This window comes from Camelina sativa, chromosome 11 (genome assembly GCF_000633955.1).
Source record: "Camelina sativa cultivar DH55 chromosome 11, Cs, whole genome shotgun sequence".
Taxonomy (NCBI): domain Eukaryota; kingdom Viridiplantae; phylum Streptophyta; class Magnoliopsida; order Brassicales; family Brassicaceae; genus Camelina; species Camelina sativa.
Genome location: NC_025695.1, coordinates 19,861,155 through 19,879,448, shown reverse-complemented (window position 1 = coordinate 19,879,448; position 18,294 = coordinate 19,861,155). Strand labels below are relative to the sequence as shown.

Here is an 18,294-nt window from a genome sequence, read left to right as displayed (position 1 = left end):
CAAAACGACCCTAACTACACAAAGAACACAACTCACCGTGGAATCACAAAGTACGCTCGAAGAGGATGTTCTAGGACTCCATGCTACACACAAGCATTCAATCCAACATCCACAACGCAAAACACACAACAACCCCTTACCTAGAACCGTATGGGCTCTCAAACCAAACTGAAATAACCCGACCTGTTTTTTATTTTTAATAACCAAATATCTAGTGATCCCATACTAACTAGCAACCTACCCCCAATCATCAACAAAAGCGGATAACAAATAAATCAACTCCAGTAATCAATAACCATCAAAGAAATAACATAGCATCATTTCCAACAATAATCCAAAACATAACTAATAATGAAACCAACATTCCTAACATCCATTCTATACCACTAAGTTCCACTCTAACATCCTAAGAAAGACACAGAGCAAACAACCGAGCCTCTAGAACATCTTCCTCTTCATAGCCTTGATCCACGATCATACTTTGCCTTTACCTGCGCCACAACACAAAAGAGAGGCGTAAAGATTACCAGAAATACCTAGTGAGGTAATCCTTCCATCTACTGGGCTTTACACACAAGCAATAAGATCTCTCATGCTACAAACAACAACAATAAAACAAACCAGGAAACATGCACAAAGCAATACGACATAAACCGGTCCCTGCAAAAGGGTGTCGAGCGACACCAGGTGGTGTCGACCGTCACTGGTCATCTGGTGTCGACAGACACCATATTGATGTCGACCGGCACCAGCTCGACACTCCCGAAACCCTAACGGTGTCGATCGACACCTCCACATGGTGTCGACCGATGCTCGCCAAGTCCCCGAGCCGTCCTCGCGTTGGTGTCGACCGACACCGATGCCGAGCAGCGATTTCCTTCGAATAGAACCTCCGAATCTCGCCTCCAAGCTTCTCCTTTTCGTCCCACAAGATCCCAAGAACGAATCCAAGCCTCATGAGCTACCAAAAACTCACAAACAACCAAAGAAACAACCACACAACACACAAAATCACAGAAACATAGATCCTAGCTTAGATAAGCCATGGTCATTCACTCACCTTTGCCAATCAATGAGAAAATCGACCAACCCACGACCAGAAAGCTCCACAGCAAGCTCTTTTCATGTCCTTAGCCTTAGATCTCACTCCCCAAGCACAAATGTCTCAAAAACAAGCAAGGAACCTCACAAGAACTCACTGAAAGGTTCTCTCTCTTTCTTCTTCTCTCTGCAACGAAAAGGCTGAAGAGGAAAGAAGAAGTCGACTTTTCCAATTTATAGTCGAGTTTAGGGGTTCCCCTAACCAACCACGCAAACCGGAGAATTAAAATCAAACTGATTTGACCAACCGCGAACGGTGTCGACCGACACCACAAGCAGTGTCGATCGACACCCCTACCGAAAACCTAATCTTTAGTTCGCGAATGTTACAATCACAAGCCGCTTAACCTCTTTTGCAGCTTTAATATACTTACCAACCGATAGATCTCTCAAGAATCACATAAACACGGTTGTTGTTCTTTCAGTTTTGCACAACATTCTTTTGAATGTGGGGTTTCGGTTGTTACTGCCAACTTGCATATTTGAAGATCTGCCGCAACACATGCTGCTCTCACTTCAGCCCCCCAAAATTGTTGTTTTGGTTAGAGCAAGAAACGACAGAGCGAAGACCTTGAACATTATTGTAATGAATTTCATGTCTTGAAACTATAATGACTTCGTTCTATATAATTTTATTTCAATTTCTCGTAGATGTTTGAGATTTTGATTATGGAATATGTTCACAGGGCGATGAAGTTATATAGGAGTATGGAGAGATGGAGTAATGTTTTGCAATAATCAAGTGAATTTTTTATTGGGTAAAAAGCAAATTTCTTTTTTCTTTTTATTCAGCTTTAGTTTATTTCATATCTATGTGATACAATAATTAATAAAAATGTGTATGATTATCAAAACTTTTAAAACAATGTCATTTTGTATTAATTATAAATATATTTATATACATATATAATTTATATTTTTTTAGCATCATATATATAATTTATATTTGTGTACATGCAAATGTATATAGATATTAAAAAGTATCTTTGAATATATTCAAACAGTAATTGTAAAGTAAATAATAAAATAATTTGTAAAAATAAATAAATCAATCTATGTCAAATCTGTAAATTTTTGTAATCTGGGGCACTAATTTAGATTGAATAAAACAAGATTAAAGGAGTGATTTGGAGAGAATTTATAAATTTTAGATTTAATTTAAAGTTTTAACAGCAAAAAAGTTACCAATCATGTTTTTAGAACTTTATTTGTTATTAACAGTTTTTGAAGTCTAACTGCTCACTTTTTATTTATTGATGTACATTCAATTTTTTAAAGTCACAAATGTGAGACTTTTTTAGACTGTAGAAAAAAATAAGATAAAATTATGTGTTTTTTCTAATTTTATTCCCCATAGGTGTATAATTTAACATTAACTTTATTTTTTGTTATTTTGATATCCATTTTTCATAATTATATTGTATTAATGACCATCATAAACCATTATCAATTACATTCGAGTGATGGTTGTTCGATCCACAAACCTAACCATATCTTTATATGGATTAATTATTTTTTATTTCTCGTTAATGAATTTTACTATTTCTTTAAACTTTTATTTTAAATAAAATTTATTATGTTGACAAATAAATTGAGTTTTAGCACAAACTTTATTTATAAAAAAATGTAATAAATATAACAGACACAGTTTCTACAGTTTTTTTATTACCAATCGTATTTTAACAGTCAATGATTAATAACAGTTTATACAGTTAAAGTTTCTACAACACAAGTTTATGCAGTGAAAGTGACTACAACCAAAAGTAATTGTCGTTACTAATTGGTCCCTAAGAATATGGGTCGTGAAAGTGAACTGAAAAAAGTGCAATTTTTTTCTCTCTCGCTCATGTCAACAAAAACACTAAGTTTTAATGCTTATCTCTTAGTCATTAGAGACAAATACTAAAATCTTCATATTTTCTTAAAAATGTTAAGTCTATTGAAAATGAATAATAACAGCCTTACAAATCACATTCACAATAATGAACAACATCATTTGATTCATCCTAATATGTTGGGCATAGTTTAATCATTGGGACATGCCTAATATGAAACTCAAAATCTAGTAAAGCGGTATCTCTACCTATTAACAAACTGAAGAATGAAAAATACTTAATTCTCAAGGTGACTAGGTTTACGAAATCCTGACCCTTGTTGATATGGGAGAAGTTAGTCACAAGATAATACTTTACCAAAGAATAAAAGGCAAATCAATATTGAATTTTGAGGATTGACAATAATGATATATATTAGAAACGAACACTTTATTGTTTCAGGTCAATAACCTTGACAAGATAAACTTCCAATCTCAAATATGATTTTGATAACTATAACATTAACAACTAGANGCGGTATCTCTACCTATTAACAAACTGAAGAATGAAAAATACTTAATTCTCAAGGTGACTAGGTTTACGAAATCCTGACCCTTGTTGATATGGGAGAAGTTAGTCACAAGATAATACTTTACCAAAGAATAAAAGGCAAATCAATATTGAATTTTGAGGATTGACAATAATGATATATATTAGAAACGAACACTTTATTGTTTCAGGTCAATAACCTTGACAAGATAAACTTCCAATCTCAAATATGATTTTGATAATTATAACATTAACAACTAGAGAAAGGTATATCACAAGCTGCTAAGACTTTTTTGGCAGCCGTAATATACTGACCAGCCGATGGGTCTTTTAAGTAATCACAAAAACACGACTGTTGTTCTTTTAGTTTTGCGCAACATTCCTTCGAAGGTGGACTTTTAGTTGTTACTGCAGATTTGCATATTAGAAGATCTGCCGGAACACATGCTGCTTTCTCTTCTTCCCCCAAAATCAATGTTTTGGTTAGAGCTAAAGACGACATAGTGAAGGCGATGAAGGCGATGAATACGAATGTAATGAACTTCACGTCTTGTAATCTTAGTGACTCCCTTCTATGTACTTCTATCTTGTTTGAAAATATTTGAGAATTTGAATATGAATTATTAAAAGGATGGTGAAGATATATATAGAGGGTATGTAGATGTGGGCTAATGTTTTGCAATAGTTTGCTTTTTCTTTTCTTTTTTTTGAAAAAAGATAATATCTTTTGTCGTTTTATTTATATTTAATGATTTCAAATCTATGTGATACAATTATTAATAAAAATTTTGTTAATATAAGTGTGCTTTTTTAAATGAAAGTTTATTTTTTTGGGGTAAAAGACAATGTCTTGTGTCTTTTTAATTTAACTTTAGTTCATATCATATCTATATGATATAATTATAGATGAAAGAGTCTATTACACAAGCTAAACTAAGTGTGCTTTTTTTGTTGGATAAAAGCTAGTGTCTTTTTTCTTTATATTTACTTTCTAGTGCATTACATATCTATGTGATATAACTATTAATCAACATGTGTAAAATTAGCAGTTTTTTTGAAAAACAAAGTTATTTACGATATTAATTGTGAATATTTATTTATATATAGTTTTTAGATTTGTGGACGATACTAATCTATATAACTTTTTGATATTAAAAGTATTTATAGAAATTTGAAAATTTTCAAAAATTAATTGTAAATAGTAATATAACTTGTAAAGTATTAAATAAACAAATTAAAGAATATCTATGTCAAATAATGCAACGCCCGTAAACCGGAATCCCGGTTTTGGAGGATGCATCGATCGATGCAAGGCTGCATCAGTTGATGCAAGGTATTCTTCTGCGGGAAAACTTAATCCAAACACACGTATTGCTGCGTTTTGGATTTTGGAAACCCTAGGGGTCGATATACAAGGTTATGTTGACGCCCTTGGCCGAGTTGAGTCATTTTCCCTTCTGCAAAAGAGAGAAAGCTTCCAGAGAGTTCCTAGATAAGTTTTTTGCTTGTTCTTGAGAGATTTGTTCCTGTGGTTGGAGATCGGAGGCTGTGAACGTGTTAGGAGCGTGTTGTGGGCTGTCTCTCGTCGTGTGTGATCTGTTATCTCTGTTTTGCAAAGATGAGTGCATGTCCATGGCTGATCTAAACGATTATATGTGTATTTTGTATGATTTTGGTTGTTGATTGCTTGTGTGCTTGTTTGTTGTTTGTCTTGGTATTCGTGGCCTTTGGAAGGCGTTTCTAGCATCAAAGAGCTGAGAGGAGTCAGAGGAGATAGGGTTTGGCGATAATTCGCGTAACTACATCGATCGATGCAAGGAATGCATCGGTCGACGCAGTTAGGGATTTGATGGAGACGAGATGTGTTGCATCAGTCGATGCAAAGAGTGCATCCGTCGATGCAAAGAGTGCATCGGTCAATGCAGGAGGCGTTGTATCAGATGATGCAAGGAGTGCATCGGTCAACGCATGGGCATTGCATCGGTTGATGCAAGGAGTGCGTCAAACAACGCAAGGAGTGCGTCAAACGACGCAAGGGCGTCATGCCAGCGCATGTGTTCAGAGTTGTCTGGTTTGCTTGTTTTTGCGCATTGATTATGTTTGTCTTTTCGCTTGTGTGTATAGTTGTAACGTCCGTGAACCGAAATCCCAGTTTGGGATGTGCATCAATCGATGCAGGTGTTGTATTGGTCGATGCAAGATCTGTTTTTTGCGGGAAGACTTAAGTGAAATGCTCGTTTGGTTACGTTTCGGGTTTAGGAAAACCCTTAGAGTCGAGTAGAAAATAATACTTTGACTTGCTTGGCCCAGTTTAGTTGTTTTCTGTGAACAAAGAGAGAAAAGGAGGAGAGGAGCCGTTCTTAAGAGAGTTTGGAGATTTTGGTGCCTATTCTTGAGAAATCTTGCCTGTGGAGTGGAGATCTGAGGCTAAGATCGTGGTAGGAGCTTGCTAGGAGACTTGTTCATGAGATTAGATATATTTTTCGTCATTCTCAAAGGTGAGTGCGTGGCCATGGCTGAGTGAGAAAATCATAGAACCGGACTATTAAGTGAGAAAAACGACCTAGGTCGTGTTTTATTATTGTCTCGCCGCTGAAACAGAGAGAAACAGAAGAGAAGAGTTTGTTCTTGAGTTTTGTTACTTTTTGTGAGATTTCAAGGCTTTTTGGGTGAGATCTTGTTGTGGGAGTGAGGATCCAAGGCTAGGAACGCGTGAGAGGCTTTCTGGGAGTGTGGGATTCGTCATTGTTTGTCAGAATCTTCCTACAGAGAGGTTAGTGCATGACCATGGCTGATCTAAGCCTGTGATTCCTTGTTGCTTGCTGGGATTGATTGCTACAGGTTCCTACGGACGTATATGGCTTGGGTTTTGAGTATTGGGCGATTTGGTGGAGTTTGGGAGCGAGATTCGATTCTCGGCTTCATGCAGATCGCGGTTGCAGAGGTAGTGTCCATCAACACCAATTGGTTTCGGTCGACACCAGTGAAGCGGCATCGATCGACATTGTGGGATAGTGTCGGTCGAAACCAAGAGCCAGTGTCGGTCGACACTTGGCTGGTGTCGGTCGAGACCTCCCTTCCAGCGAGATGATGTTTGTTTTCCTAGTTTGTATGTTAGTTTGTATTGATTGTTTGGACATTGGTATCACAGTTGCTTGTGTGTATAGCCCAGTAGATGGGAGGATTGCCTCACTGAGTGTTTATCAAATACTCATGCATCTCAATTTGTGTTTGTGGTGCAGGTAAAGGCAAAATGCGTTCGTGGAATCAAGACAATGAAGAGGAGGATGTTCTAGGGACTCGATTGGTTGTTGTCTGGCATTGCTAGGTTGCTAGAGTTGGGTCATTAGAAACATTTCTAGGTTTGGTTTTGTGTTTCCCGTTTTTTGGTATTTGGATATTGTTTATGTTATAACATTGGTTTATTATTGGATATTTATTGGATGTTGGTATTGGTTATTTCCGCTGTCGAATGTGATTGTGGTTAGGTAGCTAGTGGGTATGGGACCACTAGTTGTAGTTTTATTATTATTTATTATTTATTATTTATTAAAAAAAACAAAAACGGGTCAAGTCGTTTCAGTTTGGTATCAGAGCCCTTATGGTTCTAGGTTTGGATTCACTAGGCTATGTGTTGTACATGTTTGGGATTGCATGTCTTGATTGATTATGTGAGTCAATTATGTGTGGCATGAATTCTTAGAACATCCTCTTCGAGCCTACAGTGTGAATCCACTGTGAGTTTATGTTTCTTTGTGTTATGTTAATTGTTTTCTTAGCCTTTTGTTCATGGTAGTGCAGATGGTTAGAGGGGGCGCTGTTGCTGTTCGTGGTCGAGAACGCGGACGTGGTCGTGGACGCGGACGTGGTCGTGGTAGGGTCAGAGTCCCAGCGGTTAGTGAGACTGCGGACTAGAGTGTGACAGCTGAGGGTGTTAGCGAGTCGTAGGGTGTCCAGGGGGATTCCATGAGTGTGGCCAGAGGGGGCGGTGTTGATGCTCCAGTGGTCAATGATGATAGGGTTCCGGGTGTGGGAATTCCAGCGGGTGGAGTCCCTGATGTTGATCTTGCGGGCTTGTTAGCACAGGTGTTGGAGCGTTTACCAGTAGTGGTACCGGCTCAGGCTCAGGTAATGCCACCAGTGGTGGCGGAGGAGCGGCAGCCAGTGGCTGCGGATGTGGGAGGGCATCGTCGTTATTTGTCTATGCTCAAGGAGATGCATGGCATCAGTACTGTACGGTTTTTGGGTGGTACAGACCCTACTGTTGCAGATGCGTGGAGGACGAGTGTGGAGCATAACTTCCGCACTCTGAGATGTCCTGAGGAGTTTTGGGTGGACATAGGGGTCTACCACTTGATTGGTGATACTGAGGTGTGGTGGAGATCAGTGGCTGGTAGGAGAGTGCAGAGGGAGATTACTTGGGCTGACTTCGTGGGGGAGTTCAACCGCAAGTATTTTCCGAGAGTGGCATTGGACCGGTTGGAGGTGCAGTTCCTTCAGTTATCCCAGGGGACGCGGTCAGTGCGGGAGCTTGATTTGGAGTTCAGTCGACTTCTATGCTATGGGGGGTCGGGCTATGGAGTCTGAGGAGGCTCAGATCAGGAGGTTTTTTAGGGCCCTACATGACGATTTGAGGGTTCACTGTAGAGGGCGGAGTTATGCTACGCGTGCAGAGCTGGTTGAGACTGCGGCAGAGATCGAGGAGGATATCCGGGCACAGTCAGTGGCGGTTAGTCCAGCAGTTCAGCCTGGTAAGGCTCAGNTCCAGCCTAGCAAGGCTCAGCATCAGGGAGGTTCTAGCAAGGGCGGCAAGCCTGTGCAGGGAACCAAGAGGAGGTGGGAGGCTATGCAGAGGCCGAGTGGTGCGAGTTTCTTCGGTTGTGGGAGCAAGGATCACAAGGTTGCTAGCTGTCCCAAGAGGAGTGCTCCGACGACAGCGGCTCGTGTATGCTATCATTGCAGAGAGCCAGAGCACATCAGGCCCTTGTGTCCCAAGTTGTAGCCGGTGGCAGTGGCAGCGTTGCAGCAGGTGCAGCCGGGAGGGCAGCAGGTTGCACGGATTTAGCAGGCGCCACGGGTTTACACGACTGCAGAGACTGGTGGAACTAGTGCCGGGACGATCACAGGTATAATTTCTAGTACTCTGTCTTTGTGAATTCTTAGTAAGTTCAGATTTTATGCTTGCTTGTGATAAACTGTTAGGTTCTCAACACATGAGGTTTGTGTAGGGACCTTGTTGGTGGGCGGGTTTAAGTCCCATGTTATGTTTGATTCTGGAGCTTCTCATAGCTTCATTACTCCGGAGTGTGCAGAGAGCGCGGGAATCAGAGGGGATCCCAGGGAGCGTACATGAGTTGTTAGGGTTGCGGGTGGCAAGTTCATGAGAGTTATTGGACGGGCTAGAGGGGTGGATATTCAGATCGCAAGAGAGTCTTGGCCAACGGATTTGCTTATCAATCCAGTGGAGTTGTATGATATTATTCTTGGGATGGATTGGTTGCATCGGCATATGGTGCATTTGGATTGCCATCGGGGTAGAGTGGAATTTGAGCGTCCAAGAGGGAAGTTGGTTTTTCAGGGTATCAGACCGACTTCGGGGAGTCTCGTGATCTCAGTCATATAGGCTGGGAAGATGATCGAGAAGGGTCGTGAGGCTTATTTGGTTATGATATCTATGCCAGAGTCAGTGGGGAAGTCGACGGTTAGCGGTATTCAGGTTGTGGAGGAGTTTGATGATGTGTCCTAGTCATTGCAGGGATTACCACCATCTCGGTCTGATCCTTTTACGATTGAACTGGAACCAGGGACGACATCGTTATCCAAGGCTCCTTACAAGATGGCTCCAGCAGAGATGGCATAGCTGAAGAAGCAGTTAGAGGATTTGTTGAGCAAGGGATTCATCTGTCCTAGTGTATCACCGTGGGGAGCACCGGTGTTATTCGTTAAAAAGAAGGATGGGAGTTTCCGCTTGTGTATTGATTACAGGGGTCTCAACCGGGTCACTGTGAAGAACAAGTACCCTCTTCCCAGGATCGATGAGTTGTTGGATCAGTTGAGAGGTGCTATTTGGTTCTCCAAGATAGATTTGGCGTCGGGTTATCATCAGATTCCGATAGATGAGGCAGATGTGAGGAAGAGTGCTTTCAGGACGAGGTATGGGCATTATGAGTTTGTGGTGATGCCGTTTGGGTTGACTAATGCACCAGCAGCGTTTATGAGATTGATGAACAGCGTGTTTCAGGAGTTTCTGGACGTGTTTGTCATCATTTTCATCGACGACATCCTGGTTTATTCTAAGAGTCCCGAAGAGCATGCAATGCATTTGAGGGCAGTTCTGGAGAAGCTGCGGGAGCAGAAGTTGTTTGCTAAGTTGAGCAAGTGCAGTTTTTGGCAGCGTGAGATTGGTTTTCTGGGTCATATTGTGTCTGCAGATGGGGTTTTTGTAGGTCCAAAGAAGATTCAGGCTATCAGGGATTGGCCTAGACCGCAAAGTGCCACAGAGATCAGGAGTTTCCTTGGTCTAGCGGGTTACTACAGGAGGTTTGTGCAGGGGTTTGCGAGCAGAGCACGTCCGTTGACTAAGTTGACAGGGAAGGATGTTCCTTTTGTTTGGTCACAGGAGTGTGAGGAAGGTTTTACAAGCCTCAAGGAGATGTTGACTACTACGCCAGTGTTGGCTTTGTCTGAGCAAGGAGAACCCTATGTGGTTTATGCAGATGCATCCAGAGTTGGTTTGGGATGTGTGTTGATGCAGCATGGGAAGGTGATTGCCTACGCTTCGCGGCAGTTGAGGAAGCATGAGGACAACTATCCTACTCATGACTTGGAGATGGGTGCTGTAGTTTTTGCCCTGAAGATTTGGAGATCTTATCTTTATGGTGCAAAGGTATAGGTGTTTACAGATCATAAGAGCCTGAAGTACATATTCACTCAGCCCGAGCTGAATTTGAGGTAGAGGCGGTGGATGGAGCTGGTGGCGGATTATGATTTGGAGATAGCCTATCATCCTGGTAAGGCAAACTTGGTTGTGGATGCTCTAAGCCGGAAGAGGGTAGCTTCGGCTCAGGAGCAGTAGATGGAGTCTCTGGTAGGAGAGATCGGTGCTTTGAGTTGTGTGCTGTTTCTCAGGAACCGTTGGGTTTGGAGGCGGTTGATAGAGCAGATCTTCTGAGCAGNCATGAGGGCAACTATCCTACTCATGATTTGGAGATGGCTGCTGTAGTTTTTGCCCTGAAGATTTGGAGATCTTATTTTTATGGTGCAAAGGTACATGTGTTTACAGATCATAAGAGCCTGAAGTATATATATAATCAGCCTGAGTTGAATTTGACACAGAGGCGGTGGATGAAGCTTATGGCAGACTATGATTTGGAGATAGCTTATCACCCTGGTAAGGCTAACTCGGTTGCAGATGCTCTGAGTCGGAATAGGGTAGCTTCGGCTCAGGAGCAGGATATGGAGTCTCTTATAGGAGAGATCAGTGCGTTGAGTTTGTGTGTGGTTTCGCAGGAGCCATTGGGTTTGGAGGCGGCTGACAGAGCAGTTCTTGTGAGTAGAGTGTGGTTGGCACATGAGAGGGATTTAGGGGTGGTGGATGCCTCAAAGGATGCTGGTTCTGAGTATCAGGTTTCAGCTAATGGAACTATTTTGGTGCACGACCAGATTCGTGTGGCCAAGGATGAGGACTTGAGGCAGGGGATCCTGAAAGAGGCTCATGCGAGCAAGTTTTCTATTCATCCAGGAGCGACTAAGATGTACCGTGATCTCAAGAGGTACTATCACTGGGTCGGGATGAAGAAGGACGTGGCTAGTTGGGTTGCGAGGTGTGATGTTTGCCAGCTAGTGAAGGCTGAGCATCAGGTTCCAGGCGGAAAACTGAAGAGTCTACCCATTCCCGAGTGGAAGTGGGATATTATTACTATGTACTTTGTGGNAGCTGGTGGCGGATTATGATTTGGAGATAGCCTATCATCCTGGTAAGGCAAACTTGGTTGTGGATGCTCTAAGCCGGAAGAGGGTAGCTTCGGCTCAGGAGCAGTAGATGGAGTCTCTGGTAGGAGAGATCGGTGCTTTGAGTTGTGTGCTGTTTCTCAGGAACCGTTGGGTTTGGAGGCGGTTGATAGAGCAGATCTTCTGAGCAGGGTGCGGTTGGCTCAGGAGAAGGATTTGGGGCTGGTAAATGCCTCAAAGGATGTTGACTCAGAGTATCAGGTCTCAGATAATGGTACTATCTTGGTGCACGGTCGGGTTTGTGTACCCAAGGATGAGGAGTTGAGGCAGGAGATCCTGAAAGAGGCTCATGCGAGCAAGTTTTCTATTCATCCAGGAGCGACTAAGATGTACCGTGATCTCAAGAGGTAATATCACTGGGTCGGGATGAAGAAGGACGTGGCTAGTTGGGTTGCGAGGTGTGATGTTTGCCAGCTAGTGAAGGCTGAGCATCAGGTTCCAGGCGGAAAACTGAAGAGTCTACCCATTCCCGAGTGGAAGTGGGATATTATTACTATGTACTTTGTGGTGGTTTGCTAGTGTCCAGGACGTTTGATGCTATTTGGGTCATTGTGGACCGGTTGACTAAGTCGGTACATTTTCTGGCCATTAAGGAGACTGATGGAGCAGCGGTCTTGGCTAAGAAATATGTGAAGGAGATAGTCAGGTTACATCGGGTGCCAGCGAGTATTGTATCTGATAGGGATTCTAAGTTCATTCCGGTGTTCTGGGGAGCATTTCAGGCAGAGATGGGCACTAAGGTGCATATGAGTACAGCTTATCATCCCCAGACAGATGGACAGTCAGAGAGGATGATCCAGATGCTGGAGGATTTGCTGAGGATGTGTGTGTTGGGTTGGGGAGTCCATTGGGCAGATCACTTGAGCTTGGTAGAGTTTGCTTACAACAACAGTTATCAGGCGAGTATTAAGATGGCTCCTTATGAGGCTTTATATGGGAGGTCATGTCGCACACCGTTATGCTGGACTCAGATGGGGGAGAGGAGCATTTACGGGGTAGATTTTGTTCAGGAGACCTCAGAGAAGATTCGGGTTCTCAAGCTGAACATGAAGGAAGCTCAGGATCGGCAGAGGAGTTATGCCGATAGGAGGAGGAGAGATCTTGAGTTTCAGGTAGGAGACAGAGTGTACCTCAAGATGGCCATGTTGCGGGGTCCGAACAGGTCATTGACTGAGACTAAGTTGAGTCCGAGGTATATGGGTCCGTTCAGAGTGAATGAGCGTGTTGGACCAGTGGCATATAGACTGGAGTTACTTGAGGTTATACGTGCCTTCCACAAGGTTTTCCATCTGTCTATGTTGCGGAAGTGTTTCCATGAGGATGATCAGTTGTTAGCTAAGATTCCTGAGGATCTTCAGCCTAACATGACGTTGGAGGCGAGTCCAGTGAGGGTTCTCGAAAGGAGGATCAAGGAACTTCGGAAGAAGAAGATTCCTTTGATGAGAGTCCTTTGGGACTGTGATGGTGTTGAGGAGCAGACTTGGGAGCCTGAGGCGAGGACGAACGCACGGTTTAAGAAGTGGTATGAGAAGCAAGTCGCGACTTGAGCTAGTCTAGCCTGGTCCCATCTGTAATCCGTGGCTGGAGCGGGAATGGAGTATTCCAGCCCATCTCTCTTGTTTACTTGGTCGCTTAGGGGTGGTTGGTTGTGCGACTAAGTAATAAGATGAGGTGGTGCTCGGGGTACAAAGTTTCCTGAAATAGAAGTTTCCAAAAGTGGAAAGTGCAAAAAATGGAAAGTTTTATGAGAGTTAGAATTTGTCCATTTTTAGTGGCGGAGAGCCTTGGAGGGGCTTGTGTGGCCTTTGTGGCGGGCTGTTTAGCCAATTGTGTGGCCTTTGTGGCGGGCTGTTTAGCCAATTGTGTGGCCTTTGTGGCGGGCTGTTTAGCCAGAGTGTCTGTTTAGGCGGTCCTTCAGGAAAAAGGGTCTTCGTGACGGTCCTTCGGGGCAGATGGTCTTTAAGACGGACCTTCGGGACAGATGTTCTTTATGACGATCCTTTGGTACAGATGGTCTTTGTGACGGTCCTTCGGGTTGAGTGGCCTTGGTGCCGGTCTTGTTTAGGACATTTGTTTGGCCTTGGTGGCGGTCCTGTTTAGGACATGTGTTTGGCCTTGGTGGCAGTCCTGTTTAAGACATTTGTTTGGCCTTTGTGGCGGCCCTTGCGGCATGTATATGATCCTTGTGTGGTCATGAGGTATTCTAGTGAGGGGATATGTGGTTGGTAGGACATTGTGATGTTTTACGCAAGCCACGGGAAGGATACCTGGATAGGGATAGGACTCAGACGTGTTCAGAATTGTTTGCTCGCGACTCTTGGGGGACTTTGGTTCTCCTAGTACTGTCATATTCTGAGACTTTGTGGCTTGGGAGTATGGTTGGTATATCGACTTCGGATGACGATCTGGGGGCGCGCTGTAGGNTTTGTTTGGCCTTTGTGGCGGCCCTTGGGGCATGTATATGATCCTTGTGTGGTCATGAGGTATTCCAGTGAGGGGATATGTGGTTGGTAGGACATTGAAATGTTTTACGCGAGCCATGGGAAGGAAACATGGATAGGGATAGGACCCAGACGTGTTCAGAATTGTTTTCTCGCGCCTCTTGGGGGACTTTGGTTCTCCGAGTACTGCCATATTCTGAGACTTTGTGGCTTGGGAGTATGGTTGGTATATCGACTTCGGATGACGATCTGGGGGCGCGCTGTAGGGTGGCAACCCGAGAGACGAATATTGGACTTCCTTATATATTATGGCATGTGGGCTTAGGCCCGATGAGGAGCCAATATTATGGCATGCAGGCTTCGGCCTGATGAGGAGCCAATAAAAACTCAAGGTTTAGGCCTGTGAGTAAAGGAAAGTCCAAAAGTCGAGAGCAAATAATGCCTGGAACGTGAGTCTATCGCCTAGAGGTGACCTTCCGTAGATCGGTCGGAGGAGTGCGGGCTGTGGAGATGGTTGCACGGGAGTCCTTGGATGATGGTTGTTCGAGATTCGAGGACGAATCTAGGTTGGTGGGGGAGAATTGTAACACCCGCGAACCAAAACTGTGAGTTTTGGGGGAGGGTGTCGATCGACACCATAGTGGTGTCGGTCGACACCAATTCTGTCTGGTTCGACCAGAAGATTTTAATTGGCGATTTTGGTCTGTTTGGTTTAGGTAAAAACCATAGAACCGGACTATTAAGTGAGAAAAACGATCTAGGTCGTGTTTAATTGTTGTCTCGCTGCTGAAACAGAGAGAAACAGAAGAGAAGAGTTTGTTCTTGAGTTTTGTGAGATTTCAAGGCTTTCTGGGTGAGATCTTGCTGTGGGAGTGAGGCTCTAAGGCTAGGAACGTGTGAGAGGCTTTCTGGGAGTGTGGGATTCGTCATTGTTTGTCATAATCTTCCTGCAGAGAGGTGAGTGCATGACCATGGCTGATCTAAGCCTGTGATTCCTTGTTCATGCTTGTTTGTTCCTGTTTTTGTGTGTTTTGCTTGCTGGGATTGATTGCTACAGGTTCCTACGGACGAATATGGCTTGGGTTTTGAGTATTGGGCGATTTGGTGGAGTTTGGGAGCTAGATTCGACTCTCGGCTTCGTGCGGATCGCGGTTGCAGAGGTAGTGTCGGTCGACACCAGTGAAGTGGCATCGATCGATACTGTGGGGTAGTGTCGGTCGACACCAATAGCCAGTGTCGGTCGACACTTGGCTGGTGTCGGTCGACACCTCCCTTCCAGCGAGATGATGTTTGTTTTCCTGGTTTGTATGTTTATATGTACTGATTGTTTGGACTTTGGTATCACAGTTGCTTGTGTGTATGGCCCAGTAGATGGGAGGATTGCCTCACTGAGTGTTTATCAAATACTCATGCATCTCAATTTGTGTTTGTGGTGCAGGTAAAGGCAAAGTGTGATCGTGGAATCAAGGCAATGAAGAGGAGGATGTTTTAGGGACTCGATTGGCTGTTGTCTGGCATTGCTAGGTTGCTAGAGTTGGGTCATTAGAAACATTGCTAGGTTGCTGGTTTTGTGTTTCCCGTTATTTGGTATTTGGATATTGTTTATGTTATAACATTGGTTTATTATTGGATATTTATTGGATGTTGGTATTGGTTATTTCCGCTGTTGAATGTGATTGTGGTTAGGTAGTTAGTGGATATGGGATTACTAGTTGTAGTTTTCTTATTAATTATTATTTATTATTTATTAAAAAAAACGTGTCGGGTCGTCTCAATATGGGTCGAGATAGCGAACTCGAAAAGTGAACAATTTTTTCTCTCTCGCTCATATCAACAAAAACACTGAGTTTTAATGCTTATCCCTTAGTCATAGAGACAAATACTAAAAAAGTTCTTATTTTCTTAAAATGTTAACTCTATTGAAAATGAATCATAACAGTCTTACAAATCACAGTCACAATGATGAAGAATATCATTTGATTCATCCTATATATGTTGGACAAAGTTTAATCATTGAGACATGCATGCCTAATATGAAACTCAAAATTTAGTAAGCGGTATCTCTACCTAGTAACAAACCAAAGAACAGAAAAAAAATGAATTCTATTTTCATGGTGACTAGGGTTAAGACATCCCGATCCTTGTTGATATCGGAGAAATCAGCCACAAAATTATACTCAATCAAAGAGTAAAAACAAGTCAATATTAAATTTTGAGGATTGACAATAATGATATATATTCGAAAACGAACACTTTATTGTATCATGTCAATAACCTTGACATAATTAACTTCCAATCTCAAAAATATGATTTTGATAATTATAACATTAACAACTAGGAAAAGGTATATCACAAGCTGCTAAGACTTTTTTGGCAGCCGTAATATACTGACCAGCCGATGGATCTTTTAAGTAATCACAAAAACATGATTGTTGTTCTTTCATTTTTGCGCAACATTCCTTCGAAAGTGGGGTTTCAGTTGTTACCGCAGACTTGCATATTTGAAGATCTGCCAGAACACATGCTGCTTTCTTTTCTTCTCATGGAAACAATGTTTTGGTTAGAGCTAAAGACGACATAGTGAAGGCGATGAATAAGAATGTAATGAACTTCATGTCTTGTAATAATAGTTACTCCCTTCTATGTTCTTCTATCTCAACTGTTTGAAAATATTTGAGATTTTGATTATGAAATATTCAAAGGATAGTGAAAATATATATAGAGGGTATGTAGATATGGACTAATGTTTTGCAATAGTGTGCTTTTTTTTTTGAAAAAATATAATGTCTTTTTTCATTTGATTTATATTTAACGTTCTAATCTATGTGATACAATTATTAATAAAAATGTTTGTTAACATAACTGTACTTTTTAAAATGAAAGTGTATTCTTTGTGGAAAAGGACAGTGTCTTGTGACTTTTTATTTTAAGTTCAGTGCATATCATATCTATGCGGTACAATTATAGATGAAAGAGTGTATTACTCTAAGCTAAACTAAGTGTGTTTTTTTGTTGGGTAAAAGTTAGTGTCTTTTTTTGTCTTTATATTTACTTTTTAGTGCATTTAATATTTATGTGATCTAACTATTAATGAAAATATGTAAAACTAGCAATTTTTAAGAGTTGTAATGTTTCAGTTTGTATTTGTTCAACTTTCATTTGAGAATCAATACTTTTTGTTTTAGTGTCAATTTGTTTTCTATATAGACCAGTTTTTTTGTTATGTAAGTAACAAGTTTTAGATAATTAAAGTTTTATGTTTCGTTCTTGTCTTCTTTGAAAGAAAAAGAGATTAATTTTTTTACTTCTTAATGTTTCTTAGTTCTTTGAAAGAAGATATTGTTGTGAAAGTAGAGATACTCGAAGGATGTATTCTCTTGTGTTATTAATGATTCAATCGAATAGTACATTATATAGTAAAGGATAAAGCCCTAAGTACAATGGGATTCCTAAACCGACTTAGAATAAGAGAAGGTGGCCAATGGGCCTTATGGATTTAGACATATGAATGGGCCGGTTATGGAGATCCACTCCAAGTGATTTACAACACTCCCCCTTGGATGACATAACCGTGCAAATGCTAAGAGATCACTGTAATACGCTTGGGGATGCTGCCTCATTAAAACCTTACCAGGAAAACCCATTGGGACAAAACCATGGTGAAGGAAAAAGAGTACAGCACGCATTACTCCCCCTATTCCAAGCATCACTAAAAGTCCTTAAGTCTCCGCATTCCAATCTGGTGCGTGAGCTTCCTGAATGTCGATGTCGGTAATGATTTGGTGAAGAGATCGGCTGAATTGTCGCATGATGGAACTTGTACCACTTGAACTTCTCTGGCCTTTTGTAGTTCATGTGTGAAGAAGAACTTAGGTAATATGTGCTTCGTCCGATCTCCCTTAATGCACCCTTCCTTGAGTTGTGCGATGCAAGCGGTATTGTCTTCATATATGATAGTCGCTTCCTTGTCATCGGCCATGCCACAATCCGACCTGATATGTTGAGTCATTGATCTCAACCACACACACACTCACAGCTGGCTTCATGCATAGCCAAAATTTCTGCATGATTAGATGATGTGGCCGCTATGGTTTGCTTCATTGAACGCTACGAAATTGCTATACCACCGTGCGTAAACACATAGCCGGTTTGAGACCTTGCATTATGTGGATCAGATAGATAACTTGCATCAGCAAAACCAACTAAACCTTCTTTGTTATAGTTAGTATAAAATAAACTCAAATCCAACGTTCCTTGTAGGTAACGCAATATATGTTTGATACCATTCCAGTGCCTTTGGGTCAAACACGAACTAAATCTTGCTAGGAGGTTCACGGCAAAAAAAATGTCTGGTCTAGTGTGGCTAGCCAAGAATATTA

The 18,294-nt window shown here is 41.9% G+C and overlaps 1 protein-coding gene and 2 pseudogenes across 1 annotated transcript; 1 reads left to right on the top strand and 2 right to left on the bottom strand.

Annotated features, from left to right (window-relative positions):
• LOC104728145 lies at window positions 3,625-4,913 on the bottom strand. Its single transcript, XM_010447174.2, has 2 exons — window positions 4,878-4,913; window positions 3,625-4,164 (listed from the first exon to the last, which is right to left on the bottom strand). Exons 1-2 carry the CDS (start codon window positions 4,911-4,913, stop codon window positions 3,715-3,717), a joined length of 486 nt encoding a protein of 161 aa, XP_010445476.1. The 3' UTR covers window positions 3,625-3,714.
• LOC109127314 lies at window positions 5,314-12,676 on the top strand (annotated as a pseudogene).
• Window positions 16,224-16,530, bottom strand: LOC109127458 (annotated as a pseudogene).